The 22,414-nt window shown below is 42.8% G+C and overlaps 1 protein-coding gene across 2 annotated transcripts in view; it reads right to left on the bottom strand.

Annotated features, from left to right (window-relative positions):
• The window catches only part of PDGFD (platelet derived growth factor D), a 146,222-nt gene that overhangs the window by 51,733 nt on the left and 72,075 nt on the right, over positions 1-22,414 (bottom strand). The window contains exons 2-4 of one of the 2 annotated variants that reach the window (XM_086613730.1): positions 7,985-8,189; positions 3,338-3,518; positions 2,634-2,674 (exon numbers count right to left, since the gene is read on the bottom strand). In XM_086613730.1, coding sequence (XP_086469856.1) covers positions 2,634-2,674; positions 3,338-3,518; positions 7,985-8,189 — 427 coding nt within the window. The remainder of the gene's footprint in view (positions 1-2,633; positions 2,675-3,337; positions 3,519-7,984; positions 8,190-22,414) is intronic. The other variant, XM_086613736.1, reaches the window with a different exon arrangement.

The raw sequence follows: 22,414 nt of genomic DNA, 5'->3' as shown, positions 1-22,414 counted from the left end.
GTGTTGTGAAACACTATGTCCTTAGAGTAACAAATTATATAAAGTGAGACAAAAAGACTGGAATACCTCAATGCTTTCTATACTGCAAATTAATGTTTCTAAGAAAAATCAATTGAGAAAAGAAAAAAAAAAAATTTGAGAAATAAGCACTTTAAGTGATAATGGCAGGGAGGAATTTCAAACAAATTTTCAGCTAAACGAGGCTCATGCCTAATAGCTGTCCAGGGCTTGCTCCAGACCATTTTTGCTCTAGGTCTGTGAGGCTTGACAGAAAAGACAATTTTTAAAGAGCTTCGAGGGAGTCATTTCTGTGTGTGGATACCCAGGCTAAGCCAACAAACTGCAGAGCTACAACTGGGAGCTTTGAATGTGAAGTGTCCGTAGACACCAGCTACCAGCTGCGCACACTTACCTACTTCTGCACCGTCGCAGACAGCACAGAGTAGGAGTGACTTTTTCCACATACGTTAGGACACTTTTGACTCTTATTCAACTTGGGATACAAGGGGGACACTCAACTCATTATGAGCTCCTGGAGTCAGGTCCACCCCGCAGCTCCCACTCCAGGGAGTTCTATGGCTTCATGGGGAAAGAGCGGATGAGGGACAGGACACGTGTTGGATCTGCCCCTGCCCTCCAAAACCACCCTCACTGCTTCCCCTCCAGCCTTCCTAGTTCCTCCGACCCCCAGAGGGGCAGGCAGAGGCAGAGGTGCCAAGAGGCAGAGGATGTGGCAAGAGGAGGAGGAGGAGGGTGGAAGGAGCCAGCCTTGGCAAGTAAAAGTTGCTAAATGCTGTATTTAGATAGTCAGACTTTACTTCACAGATCTGCTCCCTTGGCCATTGTCCCTTATATTGGGACGGTTAATTACCCTCATGCATCCATACAGCTTTCAACCTTGTCGTGTTAAAGATCACCCTTGTATTTTTTTCAGTCTAATTTTCCAGAGTCACTTTGAATTCTAATCCTTCTGTCCTGAGGGACCGAGTCCCTTCGTCTTACATGGGTTGCTTACTTTGTACGCCTTGTTTTACAAGGACAAATGTGATTTTCATGGATACAAGTCTAATTCATGTCTTCTCTAGAAAAATAATCCCTTTTTTTTTTTCTCTAGATGGTACTAAAATGTGAAGCTAATGCAAAAACACAAGTACATGACAATAATGAAGTATGTTTCTGCTAAGCTCTGCGGTGCCTCATTTGTGCCTCACGCAGAGTGCTGAACTAAGTAAAAACTTGATCTGCATCAAATGAAGTGAACTTAACTGACTTCCTTGAAGATTCATAAACAAGGATGCCAGAGAGCGAGGCTGCGAGGCTGCCCAGCTGCCTGCGTAATGGGGAGAATCTCACCCAGCCGTTCTGGGACCACGCGCGGGAGATGCGGCTGATCAACAAACTCAAATGAACTCTCCAAAGCGCTTGCTTCAATTTTCTCTGGAAAATTATCAGTCAGAGTCTGGTATACAAATAAACAACTTCCATGCAGATCCGAACTCCAAATATATGAAAAAAACCAAGGGAGTTAAAGATTTGCGTGTATCTTGTGCACCATTTTCCAAGAAAGTCCCAAGAAGTAGCCCTGTCTCTTAGAAGGTTACAGAGGAACAAGCCAATGCAAAGGTCTTTCATTTCATCTGATACGAAATACCATATGTTTTTGCACGCTTCATTAATGCTCCCTGGTTTGCTGCCTAAAAGTGCACGACGAGCTCAACCTTCAGGGGTCAGCAGTGCTCAGCATATCTATGAATTGAGCTCTAAGCGACCGCGGGGACTATCGAACGAGGGCTGACTCTGCTGAATATTAATCCTGCAGTTTTACGTTGGATGGTTCGGAATCTGAAAACCAGCTAAGTACATATCATCCCCCTTCTCGCAAATGCCACTAATCACCTGTACAGTTCTCTTCCCAGAAATAAAATAGCATTTTATTCAGAGGGTGCACTTGGAGAATATTCTTCTGAACAGATTTGCTAAACTGTAAAATTCTCTGTTTACTCATAGTTTTGAAATTAGATAAATATAGTAGCTTTTTTTGGTTTGAGCTTTCCAGTGCAGAGAGTCTTGTGTTTTGAGTGATAACATTCATTTTTGGAAAGCCTAATACTATCAGGCTAGCTGTACGTGGTCTGGAATAAAGATTGCTAAATGCAGCCGAGTTTTTGTGGCTGCACTGAAATACGAGCAGTGTAAAGAGAGGCTGCTTCACTGTCTCGTTTTTATGCCCAGTGGTCTTTCATAGACTGTTCTGCCTAAATTTTAGTTTTAGTAGATTACCTTCAAATTAGAGTAAATTAGAGCTCAGGATTTACTCACAGTGCAATGCCTTGCTCCACCAAAAGCCTACCAATTTAAATGCAAGGGAGCACAGTCTTTATAGCTTTAGAGTGGTCTTGACAGTGTGCTGTTTATGGACTCTTTTTAGCATACACAGGCATATATGCATGCGAAGCAGAGAGGCTGAAGCGAAATGACTCAAACTGTGGCGCTCTCCTGTTACAACATTAACATTATAGTTATTCCAGGGTTTCTTAGTCTTGTTAAATAACAGTGGATTGAATAAAAAAGGAGTAAGAAGTGTGATGGATATGAAAATATAATGTATACAGTATAATAAATTAATGCTTAGCATTTTCTGCGTGTTTACAAAACCTGCCTCTTTTGAGCTACACTGCACCAAAAGTATTATCATATTAATCAGGACAATGCAAAGGAATATATATTTCTATCAAAATCTAATCAGAGCATTGAGCATTCCTGCTCCCTAAAGACAAAAACAAAATAAAAAAGAGGAGGTTTTCATCTCATTGAAACAATGCATGATATACTGCTAATGCCGCTGCATATACAAAAAGGCATGTTTATACGTGGTTAAAAACACAGCCTGAGCCTTAGCACAGTCTTGCATGTGGAATTTTATTGCATGTAGAATAAACAACTCTGCATCTGACTCAGAATCACAGCCATAACCCCTCAAGGTATTTTTATTTGACCTCAAACGAACATAGAAAAGGAGTTCATAGAGTAGCCATTTCTTTGCTATTTTTGCAGCATCTGTCAAGGCACTGGCAGTGCAGCCTCAGCGTAGAAAGTGTTAGTGCTTCTGAAACCTGTTATTAGTGTAAATCTTGGCTTGGACTTGACTTTATTTTATATTTAATGACAGGATGTCAAGAATACTTTGATCGGTATTAATGTAGTTGCTGGAATGAAAATACTTTCAGTCAATTAGTGTTTTGATTCCAGGCAGTTAGCTATACCATCCACCATCAAGTAGTGATGCTCTTTTAGACTACAATCTGTCCCTCACCCGTGACACAGATAGAAGACTTACCACAAGGGAGTAACAAATCTTGAATCCAGGTTTAGCCACAAAGTAGTCATCAGATTTGAAGGTTATCTTTATCTGATTTGTTCTTGATGTTATTCTTGGAGGTACTTCCTTGTGCCCACACCACCGTCCTCGTATAACTGTGCTGGTCTCTGATACATCTTCCACTTCCACAAAGTCATACCTGGGAACAAGTTTGAAGGATCAGTTTTTGCTGACTCTGGTCAAAGAAGATGGTTGCAAATAGCCAGGAGCACAGCTGAAGACCCAAAGACAACTGTCTCCCATTCCCCACTGCAAAACATCAGACTAAATATTATAAATGGTGGACATGTCATGTAGCACAAAATACACTAAGCTGCAAGCTACTGCCCAAATGCTCAAATGGCTGATTATCAGGCTCCTGGAACATGACAGACAGTATTTTCCACCCTATTAAAATAGCAATGAGAGGCACTTGCACGTGACTAGTGCATAATGAGCATAAGTATTGTGTTTCATGTGGTGGATAAATAATTCAGAGACCTTACAAAATAATATTTAAGAGAGGCTGCCCAGGCTGAGCAGCTGCAAGCACTTGTGAATTTTCTGGTGGTCCCTCAACTCCCTGCAGCAGCAGCCATCGGCTCCCGCCTGCTGCGCCTGTCAGAGGGCTGGAGCCCGGCCAGGGGCAAAGAGGGGATGCTGGAGGGACATGGGGCAGTGCGTGCTGCCAAAAGGTGCTTTTTTGGACCTTCTGTGTAGGTGGCACAGTGTTCCTGGTAGATGGTTTGGAAAGACGAGGTTTAGATTGAATATTAGGAAAAATTTCTTCACTGAAAGGGTCGCCAAGCACTGGAACAGGCTGCCCAGGGAAGCGGTTGAGTCACCATCCCTGGAGGTATTTAAAAGACGCGTAGATGTGGTGCTTAGGGACATGGTTTAGTGGTGGACTTGGCAATGCTAGGTTAAGGGTTGGACTTGATGATCTTAAAGGTCTTTTTCAACCTAAATGATTCTGCGATTCTATGATTCTAAGCTTTGAAGTAGAAAAGGGCAGGCTGGCACCCCGTGTGCTGTGCGAGGACTCCGCTGTTTGCAAGGGTGCTGTCACCAGGGGAAAAGCAAAGCACGTCTTGCCCTGTGCAAGGCCAAACCTTGGCCAGGCATCTGTGCCACAATCATGGTGCCATGAGCCCAAAGAAGGCTCCGCCAGGAGCAGCTGACATTAAAACCCAGCACTCACTGCACAGCCTCAGTATTCATAGAATCATAGAATGGTTTGGGTTGGAAGGGACCTCAAAGATCATCCAGTTCCAACCCCCCTGCCATGGGCAGGGACACCCTCCACCATATCAGGTTGCTCAAAGCCTCATCCAACCTGGCCTTGAACACTTCCAGGGATGGGGCAGCCACAACTTCACTGTTCCAGTGCCTCACCTCATCCTCACTCATCCTCAGAGTGAAAAATTTCTTCCTTACATCTCATCTAAATCTGCCCTCTTTCAGTTTAAAGCCATTGCCCCTTGTCCTATCACTACATGCCCTTGCAAAAAGTCCCTCTCCAACTTTCTTGTAGCTTGTTTAGGTCATTTATTGAGTTCATTTATGGAGCTGGAGAATAAGGAAGGCAGAGAGTGAAGTCCTGATCTTACTATATCTATGAGAAAAACAGTCCCTTGACATCTGTGGAGTCATAATTAGGCCCCACACATTGCGGCTGGCGAGGCAGAGGTGATGACAAGAGGGGCAGGTTGAGTGCAGCCAACAAGATGGGGAGAGTTGCCATCCTCACGGTACAGTTAAGCCTTAAAACTCTGGAGGTCTTTACCAGGAAAAGTTTATATTATCAAAGTATGTGCTCCCTCCAAAGAGAAAGTTTAAGACTGTGAACTGATTCTCACTAGCAGCTCCCCAGCCCCAGGTCTGCAGGCCAAGCATCCACCTCCCTGCCCAGCTATGGGAGCTGAACAGCTCTGTAAATAATGGACCTGTTTGTTTTTTTCTGCTGAGAGCCCATGTGAAAAAAATGCAAGTACTATGCGGCTTGAGAATATCAGCACTGCTGCTTTTATATTCACCAACCTCAAATTGTACAGAACAGAAAATAACAGATTCACTGTAACCAAATCACTTAAATCTGCCCAAACTGCTGAAACATACATTTTTTTGTAACATGACAAAGTTTACTTCCAGATGGAGTTAAGCTTGTCTCAGGCTCTCTCCCCCATCCTCTGCTCCTGCTCCACGGTGATGGACGTGGTACCCGGCAGAGCTCTGCGGTACCACCATTGCCCCTGGCAGCACGACAGCCACCAAACACTGCAACACGAGGGGCTGCAGAGTTTTCAGCATAAAACAACCTTGTAGGCTTTGGTGAAAAGTGTCCTGACTGGTCTCCCCACTTTTTGAGGCCAGGAGTCAGACTGATAGTAAAAACGGGGCAAATCTACGGGCTTTCAGGGAATATTACTGCTTTCAACAACAGAGGCTTTGTTGCAAGAAGGTGCAATCTCAGTTGTTTCTGTGCATCCAGGGAGCCTCAGAAGCTGGGTAATTTAATTGCTTTTCAGCATCATCTCTTATCAGGTGCCTGTAGAAAAGCTAACAGCACTTCTAGAAAATTCTGTAAAACCTTGACTATTTCCCCTCCTTCTGAAACAGCTCTGCTAAAGTATACCTTTTCATTCCTCAGCCTGAATGAATTTCAATCAGTTCAGTCTTAATAGTATGCAAATTACAATAATTAGCATTAATGAAAAATTGAAAGAAAACACTAGGAAGTTTCTGAAGAAAAAGCATAAGGTCAAAAACAAGTACAAAAGGAAGGTGAGGTGCAGAGGTCCCGAATTACTTGTCCGATATGCACAGCAGGTGCCGAAGTATGCATACACAGGTACTGAAGTTGGAGAAAAAAACCCTAGTTTTGAAAAACATATTGAGCAGCAGCAAAAAATCTAACTATGCACATAGTACTTAACAGGCTTAAAGGCATCACGAGCTGTTTGCCTGAGGAATTCCTCACTCTGGAAGAAATACTACACAAATAAAGGTCTTCCAGGAATACCAGGGAAGGCTTTATTGCAGGAAAGAATGTGATATTTCTCCAGCTCTATAGACACTATGGATGATGGAAGGTCTTTGCTTCTCTCTGCATCCTAAATTAGCTGCTCTGGAAAAAACAGATAGACTGTCTTCCAAGATGGTCCTCAAACCCATAATGCCAGTAACAGCTTGACTCTCCCTCACCATGCCACCACCTTTAATGGCTCTTGGCAGAGAATACTTCATCTTTTTTCCCACAGTAAATTAGCCCTCCACTTCGAAGTTGCGATGCTTTAAGGTCAGCCATGGTTTACCCACTATGTAAATATTAACAGGCTGCTGCTGTATGCATTAGGCTCTGAATCTGGGAAAGCATTCGCAGTGCTAGGAGGTAACTGTCCTCACTGACTCCTGCTCATCTTGGACCAGCAGTACCAGAGCAGAGCACCAGCTGCCAAGACCATCAAGGCGCAGGGGAGGAGAGTCAGTGCCAGGCTGCACTTTTTTATCACTAAACGGAAAGCAAAGCTGCAGAAATGGTTCTCTCTATCGGTAATGCAGAAAATTAACAAAGCAAAACAAGAAAAAAAAAATCTACCCTGTAAAATCCGCAGAGCCAAACCCTATAAATGCAAATTAATTGACAAAGAAGATAAGATAAGCAGAGGCTGGGTGTGCAGAAATCCTAACAATCCAGTTCTTTGCATAGATAAGGTGTAAGTAACAACATGATCAGGCAGAGAGCTGGAAGCTGAGACTTGAGCATTTTATGTAAGTAGCATCACAGCAATCTGCCTTTCGGAGCACAGGAGCATATGGGAATCCTGAGCCTGCTCTCTCCCACAAAACAGAGATCTGAATAAAAGAAATATAAACAAAAAACTCAATGGATTTATACTGCTTTAGTGAAAGCTGGCAAGACTCACCCCCGTGCTCTGCTAATGCAGAGCAGTTTATCTACCTGGGTTAATCAGCCAGATCAACGGAGCTTATAGTCACTTTTGCTTAAAAAGGGAAACCAAAACAAGTGGGATACAGTAGAGTATACTTTATTAGACGTATCAGTATGCAGAGCACACTGACGTTTGTGGACCTGTATTTAAAGGTTTTGAAAGAAACCGTGCCAGTGAAGAGTAACAATAAAGATAAACAAATAATTTGAAGAACACAGTTATATTTTTCAATGCATTTTTATCTGTCCCTCACACCCCAATATAAACACATACCTACTGACTCACATCTCCCAGAGCCTTCTACATACTGAAAAAGATGTGTTTTGCCTGGCTGAAACATGACAGAGGTGACAGAGGACAAAATCCTATTAGAGTAGTACCTGAGTTGTTGGGTAGCTGGATTTGAGCATAAAAGTGCCTTGTGGTTAAAATATTATAGAAGGACTAAAACCTGCTGAAATTGCTTCAAGTCCAGGGCAGCTCAGTTTATTTACAAAGTCAAAGACCAGTCTGGGTTGTAAGGGACCCTTAGAGGTCTGTCCTCCAAGCAGGGCCATCCCAGACCCAGCCAGAGATACTCAGGTTCTGATTTGCAGTCTCATGTCAGTGGCCACATCCGTAAGCCCAAAGGCGGTATTAAGGAGTCCTTTACAAACTTCCACTTGCCACTCACCTGCAGATATCATTTTCAGGCTCCTCCAGTCCAAACTGATTATCAAAAGCCAGCTGGATTCTGGTGCTGTCTGGGGAGTGGAGCCGCCACGTCAGCAGGAGGTTCCGGGGGTAACTGCTGGGGAAGCGAGGACTGTGGATGCAGCCGTTCCCTGCCACGCTGATGGTCTCTTCTTTTCGGTACAAGTCTGTGAGGTGATTGCTCTCTGTTAGTAGTCACAACTTGTAGAAATTAGTATGTTGTTCCAGTTACAGGAAGACAAAAAACACAACAGTTTATAACACAGCACAAATTATTTGCATTTAAAGTCTATAAAAAGTTGGGTCTAGGAGCAGTTATTAAATAAGAACTAGTGTATTTTCTCGTAATTCAACTTCGTATAAACAATAAGAACAACACCACTCAACTATAGAGACTCTTTATTTTACAATAAATATATCATTACTTTTACATTGATATTGATTATATAATTTCCTTGTCACCATTTTGGTTTTAAAACAGAATTTAAACTTTAATAAAAGCTGCAAGCTTGAGAACCACGAAGTGAGACAGACTGAAGTAAAAAGGTAAACAGCTCTGCTTCCAAATTTGGTGCTCTGGAGAGAGATGTCCTCTGAAAAAAAGCAGCAATAAAAGGCTGCAGGAAAGTACATGTGAGTAAGTCTAAGTTTGTTCATTGCGCTTCAGTATTTTCTCCCAGAAGCATTTTTTAAGTCACATTCTCATTTTATTTATATGGCTTAAATCATTTGCTGTCAATGGATCATTAACACAAATAGCTACTCCACATTTACGCCGATGTAACTCAAGTCAGAAACTGTCCCACCAACTGTCTTCTTCAATAGCTTCAAGACAAATAGCCAAGTCTTTACTTAATTAAAATTCCACAACTTCTGCCTGAGCAAATACTCAATTGTTTGTAAAGTTTACTTACACTGAGGTAAAGCCTCAGCTGCTGTAAATCCCTAGCTCCAAAGATGACAGGAACCATGGCAAGACCCAGCTCCCTAGAAGACAAAATGTCTTCTCAGTTGCACCACGTGCTTGCATTGTCCAGCTGTTACTGATACGGGAACTTGGCTCCCAGCATCAAAGAACTGCAAGCGACTAGTTTTTTGTGCACTGACATCTCTAGTGTGGGGAAATTTCAAGGATCAGAAGGCTCCAAGGCAACATGCAGATCGTGGTGGGGTTCAGTTCCCAGTTAAGACACCCAGATCTGAGCCTCTAGCCATGAGGCAGCTGTATGCGTTCCCCGTGTGGTGTGTGGACATCCAGGGCTCACCTCAGTTACTCACAGAGACACTTCTACCACTGTCTCTAAGCATGGTTTCCTGCCTGGCCTCCACAAGGACAGTGAGGTTCAGCAGCACATCCAGCAGCCCCCAGCAGAAGTCCCATGGAAGCTGTGCCGTCTCGTGAAGCCACCTGCGCATGGGCAAGCTGAGCCCTTTCTCAACACACCCAGTGGGAGCTACACCCAGACAGGTCCTGAGTCAGTCACCCAACTGCACTGACCAAATTTCTACTTACTACGGGAACTTAGACGCTTGCCTTCACGCAAACACCTAAACACCAGTGTTCTAATACTAAACTGAACATCACCCCCAGTACTCTGCTGAACGTCAGGTCAACCTCCAGTTCCACCACAAGCAACAGAAATAAACACAAAACTGGTGCCTCCTGAATTTGGCTACTGCGGAGGAGCAAAGCGGGGAAAATTTCTCCCACCAAGCCACGCTATGAATGTTGGAAATACAAAATCAAAGTAAGCAACCAGCCACAGCCATCTGTCACACACAGTAATCAAGGTTTTCTCTCTTAAAATAAAATCTAATGTTTGACCGAAGCCTTCTGAGCTCTTTATATAAAAGAATATATATTTGTTTCATAAATGCTCATGGAAAAGAGGAACTTAGAGAAACGGTACAAACTTCATTGTAAGTACCTCTATTTTTTCAGGTTGCTTTTCACTGGTTTCTGGCTGTAAATACCTCCCTGCATGTAGCTGTAAGCAAAGCATGGTTGTGTGTCAACAGTTCATTGTACCCTTCTGACAGGGTAATAATTCTAGCTTCCAAAGAACCTGAAACTTAGGAGATAAAAGTCTGGGTTTCCTGTAAAAACTATCTCTGAAGATTTATTTGTGACATCTTTCTAAGATGCTTTCATTCAAGATGAAATGTTCTCACACCCTAAGTCACCCTTTCTAAGCAAATACAGCCCTGACTCCATAGCTCACAAAGTGCAGAACTAGCCAGTTTTGTCAGTTTTGTTTCATTTTGACCAAACAATTTGCATTGAAAAAGTGACAAGTCAGTGAAAATAAAGGCCACGCACCTATTAGTTTTGTTGCAATTTTCATAGAATGATTTCATAGAATCATAGAATGGTTTGGGTTGGAAGGGACCTCAAAGATCATCTAGTTCCAACTCTCCTGCCATGGGCAGGGACACCTCCCACTACATCAGGTCGCTTAATGCCCCATCCAACCTGGCCTTGAACACTTCCAGGGATGGGGCAGCCACAACTTCTCTGGGCAACCTGTTCCAGTGCCTCACCACCCTCACAGTGAAGTTTCTTCCTTATATCTGATCGAAATCTGCCCTCTTGCAGTTTAAAGCCATTGCCCTTGTCCTATCATTACACGTCCTTGTCAAATGTCCCTCTCCAGCTTTCTTGTAGGCCTCTTTCAGGTACTGGAAGGCTGCTAGAAGGTCTCCCTGTAGCCTTCTCTTCTCCAAGCTGAACAACCCCAACTCTCTCAGCCTTTCCTCTTAGCAGAGGTGCTCCAGCCCTCAAAACATCTTCATGGCCCTCCTCTGGACCTGCTCCAGCAGCTCCATGTCCTTCTTCAATTGGGGTCCCCAGAGCTGAACGCAGTACTGCAGGTGGGGTCTCACCAAAGCAGAGTAGAGGCAGAATCACCTCCCTCGGCCTGCTGGACATGCTTTCATCAGGAACATCTACACTGAAGTTTGTTTTCTATTTTATTTTATTCTCATTATTATTTCTTTTCTGGAAAAAAAAAAAAAAAAAGACGACACGTCTGGGTTTTTTTTCCCTAATCTGGAATGAAACAAAATGTCCAGCCAACACTACTGAGTTCCTACTGAAATGCTGAGGACCTTTGAACTCTGAAAACCTGCAGTATACCCAAGAAGAAAAAATATTTCTTTCACAGGATTATGTCCAAAATGCCCAAGAAAAGGGATAAAAATAGAACAGCTTTGATGAAAGCAAATTCTGCACTTTTGAATGAAACAGCCATTCCTTAAGTCAAAACAAAAGTTACTGCAGTAAAACATGGCAGAACTCATCCTATACCTGAGAGTAGTTTGCTCTTCTTTCTTGGACAGCAAACTCTTGCCATTTTTGCACTCTCAGCACACATTTCACTGCGTGGTTCAATGTGGTTCATGCTTCTGAGGGAATGGTTCCCTTTTCCCAGCCAGCCCTAGTACAGGCTTTACTCCGGAGCTGTCAGCTGCTAAGTGAGAGTGCCAGGGACGGCATCTTTTAAATGTGCACAAACATGTACCCCTAAACAAAAAATGTGTGCACTTAACTCAGCACACCAGCTGAGAAAGTATGTTACCAGCTTTCTTGTACCCCAAGAAGAGGCTCTGATATGGCGTTTCATTTAATTTAAAACTCTGAATCCCACAGACTGGAGCGCTCTGTTAGCAAGTCAGTCGCAGCAACCACGACCAGTGCTGAAAGGTAACGGCTGGCGCGGCTCCGCAGCGTCCCAGCTGAACAGGGAAGGGCAGAAATAAAGCTGCGCATGTTTAAAAGCTTAAAAATCAAAGCGCAGTGACTTCTTATTTCTATCATGGTAAATGCAGTAATTATAAAGTCATTATAGAGGAAAGGCTGGAGAGAAGCACTGGGAGGCAATGCTCAGTATAGTAAAACAGACGACATAAAAATATTACAGTATGAAGATATGCCTTTTCCACGAAGGAAGAAAGTACGTTTGATGAGAATGGCCATAAATACTGTTTCCACAACTCCCATGGGATGAAATGCAAAGCCACTCAGAGCTCTCGCCTGACACTGGAATAGACTCTTCAGGAGCTCTGAAACAGCTTCATTCCCTCCTACCTCTCTCTCCACATGCTAAACTATGACCTGAAGCGGTGTAGCCAGAACTAGAACCAAAAGCATTGAGTTTTCCATAGGATTTTGCAGACTTAGTTGGTTTAGACAAGACACAGGAACACAATCAATCCAAACTCGATCTCTGAAGGTTGGCCCCTTGTGAATGAACCATCAAGCATCTGGGAAACAGCTTGAGGAGACATGAGCAACTCCTGTACTTCTTTAGAGGAACTAAGATGTAAGACTAAAACAGCAAGACCTTTCCAAGCAGGCAAGCATTGTTCTCATCAGATACACCAGGGGAACTCGTGAAAAACAGACAATGGCCATGGGGAAAGCCAGGAAAAGAAAAGCCACTTGAGAAAAGATGTTGGCAAAGGAAAAGGTAGTACCTCTTTCAAGGCACTGAACTGTCCCAGGTTGCAATGCAATACAACGTAGTGTTATACAGTGACCTGAATGTCACACACTAACTGTATTCCATAATGCTTTATGGGAGTAAATAAAAGACGACAGTGGGTAATACAGTGCCTGTCATATTTACTAAAAAGCATGTAAAATCATTTTGCAACAAATAAAAGCAGGTGTTAAGTCATAAGGTAAACAGGCCATTTAAGCAATACACAGGAGGAAGATATTCTAGATGGCAGGAGCTACAAAGACATCCCTGCACTGGGGGAGGGAAACTATCTCACAAGGAAGATGAGTGGGAAGAAAGCTGGGAGACATCCTTCGCAGTGAGGCAACTCCCTGCAGAGAATCTGAGCTGACTGGGAAGCAGCTTGCTCTATATTTTATTTATGTGAACTAATCTCTCTTTTCTTTTTCTTATAATTCTTTCCCAACCACTAATTTTAAACATAATGGTATACATGATAGTCCACCTGCCCAAGTTAGAAGAGCTCCCATTTAAGTGCTCAAAGCAGCTGTGTTTTCAAAAGTGATTGCCTTCCTCTCCTTGCATGGAGAGCAGCTGGGTGTCCAACTGGGAACTGGGAAGTTCAGCTCAACCTTCAGAAAACTGTGCTTGTCTCAAGACTCTCCCCAGCGTGAGTGCCCAGCACAAAAAATGTTTCTCCTTCCCAGCTGGGACACATTCTCCTAACACCATGCTGCATGAGCAGGAAGATTCAGCAATACAAATTTCATCCTGCATTTGCTCTAGATGCCAGCATTTCCTTGCAAGCTTTTAGCAAAGTATTGACACGTTGTTAAAGCTACTCCCAGTCCTGACATACCTACTACAGAAAGAAGTTCGCTTTTATTATCATTATTCAACATACAATGAATTCCTTTACTACAACAAAAATAAAAAAAACCAACACAACAACCAAACAAAAACCAAAAGGCAATTACTGCTTGCTAGTAGCTAATCTGACATCTGTTCTTGGATATCCATTGAGCAAGGAGACTCTGTAAGTGTCAATTCCTTTAGAAAGAACAATTCAGACGATGACCTTGCCTGAGGACCTAACCAATAAAATGGAATATTTAGTTCCACTTTTCTAAAGTTTCTGGAACTTCAGCTTCACTTCCTAAGATGTTATCCTGTGTATAACTTTGCTTCTGTCTGTCTTCTCCTTGTAGAAGTGGTTGGCCAACCTCAACAACTTTGACACAGTGGTAGAGGCCAAAAAGATACTATATTCTGACATGTTTTACAACAAGAAATATACCCTCTTAAATCCCATGGAGCGTAACCTGATGAGCTCATCCTCTGCTACAGCTGAGGAGAGACTTGCTGGAAACCACGTGAAGTTCATTTTACCACTTGTGAAACTATTTGTTATTTCAGGGAAGGACCTTGGGAGTTTGCACATGGGAGTTTTCCAGATATAACCCTCCTCCCCCATGGCTGCTTTCTCTGAAACAAATACAGCGGTCAATGGTTTGCCACTAGTTTTTAAACAAATGAGATAACCTTCGGGGAGAATAATAGCTCTTCAGTTCCTTCAGTTGAAAATTAGCCTCATCTAAATAGCTGAATCCACAGAGTGAGAAGCAAAGAACAGTAAAACATTTTTGAACCCAGGCCACAAATCAGTTCATCTCGGGGACAGGCATGCCAAGCAAGCTGTATTTATGGCAGTCTGTTCAGATATTCATTGGCTTTTTTTTATTCCTCCACCCTCCTGCAATAAGGTGAAACTTTATTTGTTATCCATAAGGTTCTGTGTAAATCAGAGGAAAAGATGACAGAGTTCATGGTCAACATAGCGTTTTCTGTAGCTGGTCACAGCTTGTTGGGAAGACATAAAACTGTAAGGTCATTTACCTTGTTAAGAAAAGTATTTTTTGTTAGTGAATATAAACAATGAAATGAATCCTAGCTGGTGAACACTACATTTCTGCCCTCCAGTGAAGAAAATAATACTATATGGTACTACCTGTCTTAGACATCTCTTAAGGACAGAAGCCTAACACATCTGGCTCAGCTCTGCTCCCACCACAATTCACCAGCAGTTCTCCGGGACGGCAGACCAGAGGAGGGAAAGGGTTAGGATCACCAGAAATTGAACAGGAATAGCACAGCTCTGGCCAGGCTAAAAATTCTGTATGGCAGCACAAAGCTGAGAGAACAGTCATTCTGGTATAAGGATGCATATGTAAGAGTATACCAGTCCAGTGGATCCAGTCCAAAGCATTCCTTGAGGTTGCTTGCAGCTTTATAAAACTTCAGCAGTCCCATTTATTTCAAGGAGACCACAAACTAACTTGTAGTTAAGCTCATACTTCAGGAGTTTGCTGGATCAAGTCTCAAACACAAGAGCAGCATTTTAACATCACCCTGTGTGTTACTTGTCACCCAGCAACCGAGCAATTAATAAGTGGATGCAAACCCCATGGGAGTTGATGAAAGACTCTCCGTTTGGTTGGCTTGCCACTGAATTTCAAAGCTGGAGCTTCAGGTACCTGCTCCATCCCTTATCAACTGGCCTTTTCTTTTTATCAGGAGCATGAGAGATACTTCAGGCATCGTCAGAGTTCAAATCCAAAGCATGACCCGTTCTGTCACCGGGGCAATATCAAAAGATGCCGTGTGCATGTTCAGTTAAATTCAGACCTCACATGCACTCACCCAGCTCCCTCTGAATCCCTGAGTTGTGTGGAAATCTTTGCTAGAAGAACATGGTTTATATCTATATAGGATATATCAAAGCAATGAAAAATTGAGGTGCAGTTAAAAGAAGCAAACGTAGCCGGTGCAGAATAGCAGTGCAGAAGGTACCAGAGAAGGAAAAAAACCCAGCCATCTAAAATTCAATTTAGAGCCATCATCCATCTTATAATGGAACAGTTAGTAGTGTGCCCGTGCTTCTGTGCAGAGCAATCTCATGAGTCTTGGCATTATATAGTCAATCTACGGCTGAACAGGACCTCAGCAAAGACCACTCAAGAGAGTACTATGTGAGCAATTGATAAGGAAGTCCAGGAATATAATTTATATAGACAGCTTGTTACAATGCTTCTCACTGTAATATGCATTATTTTATTTGCATTTAATAATATTATTTGTACTGTGGAATGATCACCATCATAACTGCATTTTGAATGCGGTACTAAAGAAACAGTCCCGAAATGAAGAACACGCTGGACTACATTTTGGTGGGATGAAGGCTGTAACTCTCTTTGCTCTCTTTGATGGGTGCCTTGCTCAGACTTCCACAGATGAACACCGAGAAAACAATTCCTTACTTGTTTTTATGGGGATATCAAGCTCCGTGATCTTTGCTTTTTGCAGTGACTTGTATTACTTGCCTTTATTTGACTTCTTGACAGAGATTTTATTCTACACTAAAGAACGTGCTGATGTCTTACATTAAAGCAGAAGTGCCTATAGAAAAGTAACACATGTTAGGCCAACACATAAAAAACTTTGTTAACTGCTAGTTCTTTTATGGATGGTAGTGTTGCAACACATCTCTCTGTTGGACTCTTAAACCAACACCAAACTGAATGTATTTTTCTCTTGGGATTCCATAATTAAGTATGAAAAAGGAAAATGTGTATATTGAGAATGACGATGCGGAGTAAGACTAATGCAAATAATCCTATGATCATGAGAATAAAAATACATAAAACCTTGACAAACCATGAGAAAAAACAAAGGGGGAAATGACTCTCCAGGTGCTGCAAAGAGCTTAAGGGAAATTTGACAACTGGAGCAGAAGTTTGCAGCGAACACCAACACCTCCATGAGAAGGTTGGTACACAACAAACTTGTGTAGCGCCTCATTTTCCTTTCATTATTTTTAAAATTTTTATGAACAAGCAAGGACTTTTTGCTTGAGAAGTCTGGCATGGATCAAGTCTCAAAAAAGAAACTGTTTTTAAGATATTGTTTTAGAAACTGTTTCAGTCAGGCACTCCTAAGACTCAACAAGATGAGGAATTTCCTTATAGAAAGAAAAACGTCAATAAAAGGAAAGAGAAAATCCAGTCAAAGAGAGGGAGGCTTCTCATGTTAAACATATTGCAGCAGATAGACAAGCAATTACTGAGTGGAAGGTCGTATGTTAGAACATTAGGCAGTAAAACAAGCTGTTCCAAAAGACAAATCAAGGCAATTTTCTCTTGTAACATGAGTTTCCTTACCCTCTATGTCAGTATTGAAGATCTGAAATCTCTGGAAAGGAGCGAAAGGTTGCTTCTTATAATGGAAAGTCTGGCAATAGTATTCTAGCAGACACAGTTTCCTTGGACTGAGTGTGCCATGGGCATGCTTTTAGTTTCTTAGGGTCTGTATCAGCTGACTGCACAAAGATAAAAGCTTATGGGGGTATTTCAGTCCCTTTAAGACAGGTCATTAAAGACCTAAGTATCTTAAAGTTACCTAGATCTTTAAAAAAAAACCCAAAAACATAGGCAGATATCACTGTATTAAAATATGATTGTCAGTAGTCCTTCTCTGTAGTAGCCTAACAGCTAGATCTCCTCCAAGGAAATAGGAGCCTGTGTTGTGATCCTTCTATTTGCTTGAGACAATTCAGACCACTTCTGTCTCCTCTCAAGGGACAGATGGGTTCTGGATGTGGCTTCAAAGATGGGTTGTCCATTTTCCAAGAAACAGTGACAAAATGCAGAAGCAGTTCTTGGAGCAGGGACCAGAACCCAAGACAGCCACAAAATAAAAATCCAGCAGCTTTCCTACTTTCTATTCCAAGGCACGCTGTCCTGTGTCTCTGAACAGTTTAGAACAGAGCACACCACGGCTTCCTCTTTGTCCCTATGCCTCAGTTTTCTTCTGCTGGAAATCACAGCACTGGGGCAAAGAGGGCAGTGGACATCGAGGTCTTTTCCCAGCACGGAGGCAGAACACAAGCAGGGCCACAGGAACAGCTTGCCACCATTTAGATAAAACCCCTGTGTTGAGAAACAACATTTCAGCAGTCTGGAAAGCAATTTAAGTCATACATACTGAAAGTACGGAGTACTTTAAATGCAGAGGATCTTTCCTGTAAGTGCTCAGGACTTTCTCTGGAGGTTTGGCATCAGAATGCCGCAGAGCTATCACGTGGATAGATATTGCAACTTAACACAGTTTCCAGGCACATTCATAAAATTCTTGGCTGCAGCCTTCTTTTATTATTATGATCTTGCACCAAAGGATCATCCAAGGATTTCCTTAGTCCTGCACCAAAGAACGAAACTATATGTGGCGAAAGTGCAGGAGGACTCACTCAGTGCCAATATATAGGGACCAGTGGCTGGGAAGATGATGCTGGTGTACATCAGCACCAGCCCACGAGCTCAGGAGCTGCTGTGCCACGTGCAGCAACAACCTCTCACACCAGCACAGCCACATCCCCATCACCAAAACTGGAAATGGAGTTGGCTCCAAAGGCTCGATTTACACATCCCAGCTTCCCATGTCCTTTCTGGAAAGACAGCTGTTTGGCTGGTTACCAAGAGGAAGTGATGGGAAACATTCCCTCTAGGCTGCGTGGGGGTGTTTGACAAAAGAGCCTAAGACGTTGTGGAGCTAAGCCACCATTGGGGCCCAACTTGTACAACTGCCCCACGCAGACCCTGCTCCAGCTGTCCCACAGTACGTATCACTGGCTGGTCACAGCTCTACAGTGAGGGTAAGGATGTCAAGTAACAAGAGTCACGTCATTTGTAGTTCCAATTGTGGAATTTACCAGTCATTTAGTGATACTGTATGAGTCAAACCATCCCATGCAAAACTTTGTTCTCTCACTATGTCCTCATTGTAGTGCCCAACACGGGAGGGGCAATTTAAAGTGTAATGCAACATAAATTAAAAAAAAAACCTGTAAAAAAGCAGTGTAAAGACACCCACAGGTATAAGCAATTCCTAAGTCAGAAGACCATTTCATCACACTTTTCTGTTTAACAGTGGATGTCTCATTGGTTTTGCTCCCTGGCTACGTGAACCTAACATGTTCATTCTCGACTTTGTGGCGGTCGGAGATTCTGATCAACACTGCGTTGTGCACTTCGGAAACAAAGTCAGAGATAACCTCTCTTCTGAAAAATCTATAGTTTACAAGACAAAGGACAGAAGAACTAGAAAGTCCAGAGAAACATTATTTGCATCGTTCAGTAAATCCGTGATGGGACAAAGAATTAAATTTATCTTTCCAGATTTCTATTCCAAAGCCCTCATTGGGACTCAGGTTTTGTTCTCTACCCAGAAGCTCCCTAAATGGGATGGGATAACTACAATGAAGAATAAGAATAAAAAAAGGATCAGTAGGTTACTTCTTCCTTTTCTAGCAACTTAGTTCACAATAAAATGACTATGTGCATGGAGCTTTTCTTCCTGAGAGAAAGGTTTTCTGTCAATTTCACTGATTAAATAAATTTCACTTCACACACTTTCAGCTGAAAAAGATGTGATCAGAGCAGGACTGGGGCCTTCTGCTGCACATGTTCCCTTCTGTAACACATTTCCCTGCCTTAGGTTTCTCAAGTTAGAGCCACAACGGATACTGCACAAGCAGATGAGAAGACACTGAAAGCTGCGCGGAGGAAACGATATTCAGAAGTCTGCCAAGGCTCCACGGGGAGCAGACGTTATGTATCTTTATGTTCTGAACAGGGCCGAGTGTACTGTTGGCAAATCAAGAAGTAATTAAATAATCCTTCACTTTCATGGGCCTTTGATGAACTCTCACTTTTAAAGAGAAAACTGGAGTCCTCTGTGTAATCACACTGGAGGCAAAGCCAAACTTCAAAGTCGCCCTTTGACTGTGGATTCAGTGAAACATTTGACAGAAGAAGAACTGAGTAGTTACAATGACAAATTCAGCCAGCTTCAGCTCCGGGTCTCACCAGCAGGAACACAAAGCAGCACATTTCTCTCCTTTGGCTTTCAGGAGACACATGAGACGACGTACCGTCAGATGCCATAGATGTCAGGACAGAGGATTTAAGGCAGAAATCTCGGGCTGAGCCTTACTCCTCTTCACCGCATACCAAAGGAGCAGAGAAGCACACAACAGTGGTACGCATGTGGCTGGACATCAGACAGGACTTTGATGTTTGGCTCAGGAATGACTGGAGTGTGTCCCTGGGAGCATGCGGGACCCAGTACGTGGAGACCCATGCCAGGTCACCAAGGCTTGCAATGTGCAGGTAGCCCTATGGTGAGAAGCTCCACCCTCCGTCTGTGTTGGCTGAAGAAAGTCACAGAATCATCGAATGGTTAGGGTTGGAAGGGACCTTAAAGATCACCTAGTTCCAACTCCTCTGCCACAGGCAGGGACACCTTCCAATAGATCAGGTTGGGTTGCTCAAAGTCTCATCCAGCCTGGCCTTGAACACCTCCAGGGACGGGGCATCCACAGCTCCTCTGGGAGGAGTAAAAAGGGACTATTTCACTGCTGTCTCACTCCAGCTCCACCTTCATGTTGATGTTGCACATTTAGATGAACATCATGCACTCAGGTCCTGTCCAACAGAAAGGCACAGCTGCATGTTGACACGGCTCTGAGCAGCTGCTTGGCTGGAGAGGAGCTTGATAAGAAGCTTATGTGACTGAGATAAAAAGGGTGAGAAAGTCCAATAAACGCAGTACTCTCACATCATCTCATTTTGTGAACACCCTGTTTCAGAGCTATTGAATGGAGACAGGAACATACTCCACCACTTCCTAGGAAAAACTTTTTTCCACAATAATGCTTGAAACGCAGAAGGCTACCTTGACGCTTTTTGGACTACCCAAATGAGTGATTTTTACTCAGTTAGCTTTGCATATTTTCATGATATCTAGTCCACTTGCAGTCCAGCAAGACAAAAAAAAAAGCATCAGGCCATCTCTACTCATAACAAGAACAGAATATACGATGTCAGGGTTTTTTTATTAGCTTCAGTAACCTTGAGCCATATACCACCAGGTATGGCACCAAGAAAAGAATAATAAATTCACCGGAGTACTGTCTAAAACTCTTTGGTCAGCTTTCAGAAAAAAATGAGGAAAAATAAATGTTCCTTTATTGTATTTAAAGCTCAGAAAATAACAGTTACAAGCCATTTCACTCTTGCCAGGTTGAATACTTGCCCAAAAGAGGAAAAAATGTTAAAGTTCATGCGTTTGACACAAGAAAGAAAAGCAAAACATTCAGCTTGGCAGAACACATATGAAAACAGGATTAATGACAAATTTGGTGTCAAAATCATACTTTTTCTGGTTTCAGAGAATTCCAGAGACTTTTTTTTTTTTTTCTGGTTGTTTGCATTTCCAACCTGCTTCAGTCATTCCTGCTGAGTTTATCTATCTCAGTCTTTTCTATGGAAACCATGGAATAATAATCTATCAGAGGTTAAAATCTTAAACTTTTCTTGATTTAGATACTTCAGAAGTCCTACTTTACAGCAGACACTCAAGAATACTCAATAAGACGGAATGGCAACAACCACTTTTGAGTTCCCTAGGGTGAAATGTTCTGGGTTTTTTTTATAGCTTAGATTGTAATTAAGAAAATACCACAACTATGACCTTGAATACCTTCTAGTATAAACTATAATTAAATAACTGACATCTTTGGTAAATAACAGTTGCACTGTGTGTTACTAAAATCAGTTGCGAGTAGTGTAAGTAGTGTTTTATTTAGACAGCTCTGCACTATTGTCCTATCAGTTGTCAGCCTCCAGACTGACTTACTCGATTTAAAGTGGTTATTTTTTTTTATTCTTGAGGTGCTCCTCATCTCATCACAGCTCCATCCTTCTCAGATCTTCACTTCTGATTTTTTCCTAAAACACACTTCCTACATCATAAACCTCATGAGATGTTATGAACACATTGGCTCCATGCTCATGCTCCCTTGCTTGCAGCGGACGCCGGGCAGCTGCAAGGACCAGCAAGATGCTGGGCTGGGATGCAGCAGGCACCAGCTCAGGGAAGCTGCAGGAGCACGGCGGGAATCGTGCCCAGATGTTTCACCCCACTTCACTCCCTCCCATGCACCAGATTTGCCAACCCAGTCCTCGTCCTTCCAGTGCACAATCCTGGGGCAGCGTCGCAGAGCCATCGCTCTCGCTGTGCTCCCCGAGAGCGTCATGGACTACGGATGGGATGGAGCGTGCTATGGCACGGGCTGCCCACATTCACGCTCCCACTCCAAAGTACAGGTCCAGACGTATATTTAAAATCCACACTGAGACAAGCAAACATCACCAAGATCTGCGCAGCAAATATTTGGCAAGGAGAAGGTGGTCCTCCCTCCCTTCCTCCCTGGGTGCAGCAGGGTCAGCGCTGGCACACACCATCAGAAGGCAGTGGTGCTGCCAAAAACCAAGAGGAAAACCTGAAAACCCAGCAGACTCACAGGTCTCAGCCTGACGAGGGTTCCTCTGGTACACAGCTGCGAGGTAAAGGCCATGAGTCTTCCTGATTCATGCACTTTAATTAAGGGACTGGTAATCCTCCACCTGCCAATTCAAGTCTACCCATACACACATTTGCTTGGTTATTTCAGACATAAAGCTTTAAATAAAATGCCTTTCTTTTTCATTCCTACTTTTTAATGGATGCAGAGAACCATTCTGTCAAGAAAGAAACAAATGTTCCACTAAACCCATCTCAATGGATAATTTGTTTCTTCAATGCAGCATTTAAGTAATAAAGAAAGAATAAACATAAAATTCTCCTAAGAAATAAAATGAAAACACCCTTAAAAAACACTTTTCTGAGGCACATTAGGATGCTAATAAACTCAGATCAGACTCTTACAGACGAAGCTCGTTTACCAAATCCATTTTCATAAAGCAGTGAGACAACCTGGAACCAGACCACTTGCTTCCGTAAATCAGCAGCATCCTTGTAGTGATCACAGCTATTTACACCAGCTAAGGATC

This window comes from Tauraco erythrolophus, chromosome 1 (assembly GCF_009769465.1).
Source record: "Tauraco erythrolophus isolate bTauEry1 chromosome 1, bTauEry1.pri, whole genome shotgun sequence".
Classification (NCBI taxonomy): domain Eukaryota; kingdom Metazoa; phylum Chordata; class Aves; order Musophagiformes; family Musophagidae; genus Tauraco; species Tauraco erythrolophus.
This window is presented reverse-complemented; position numbering and strand designations above follow the sequence as displayed.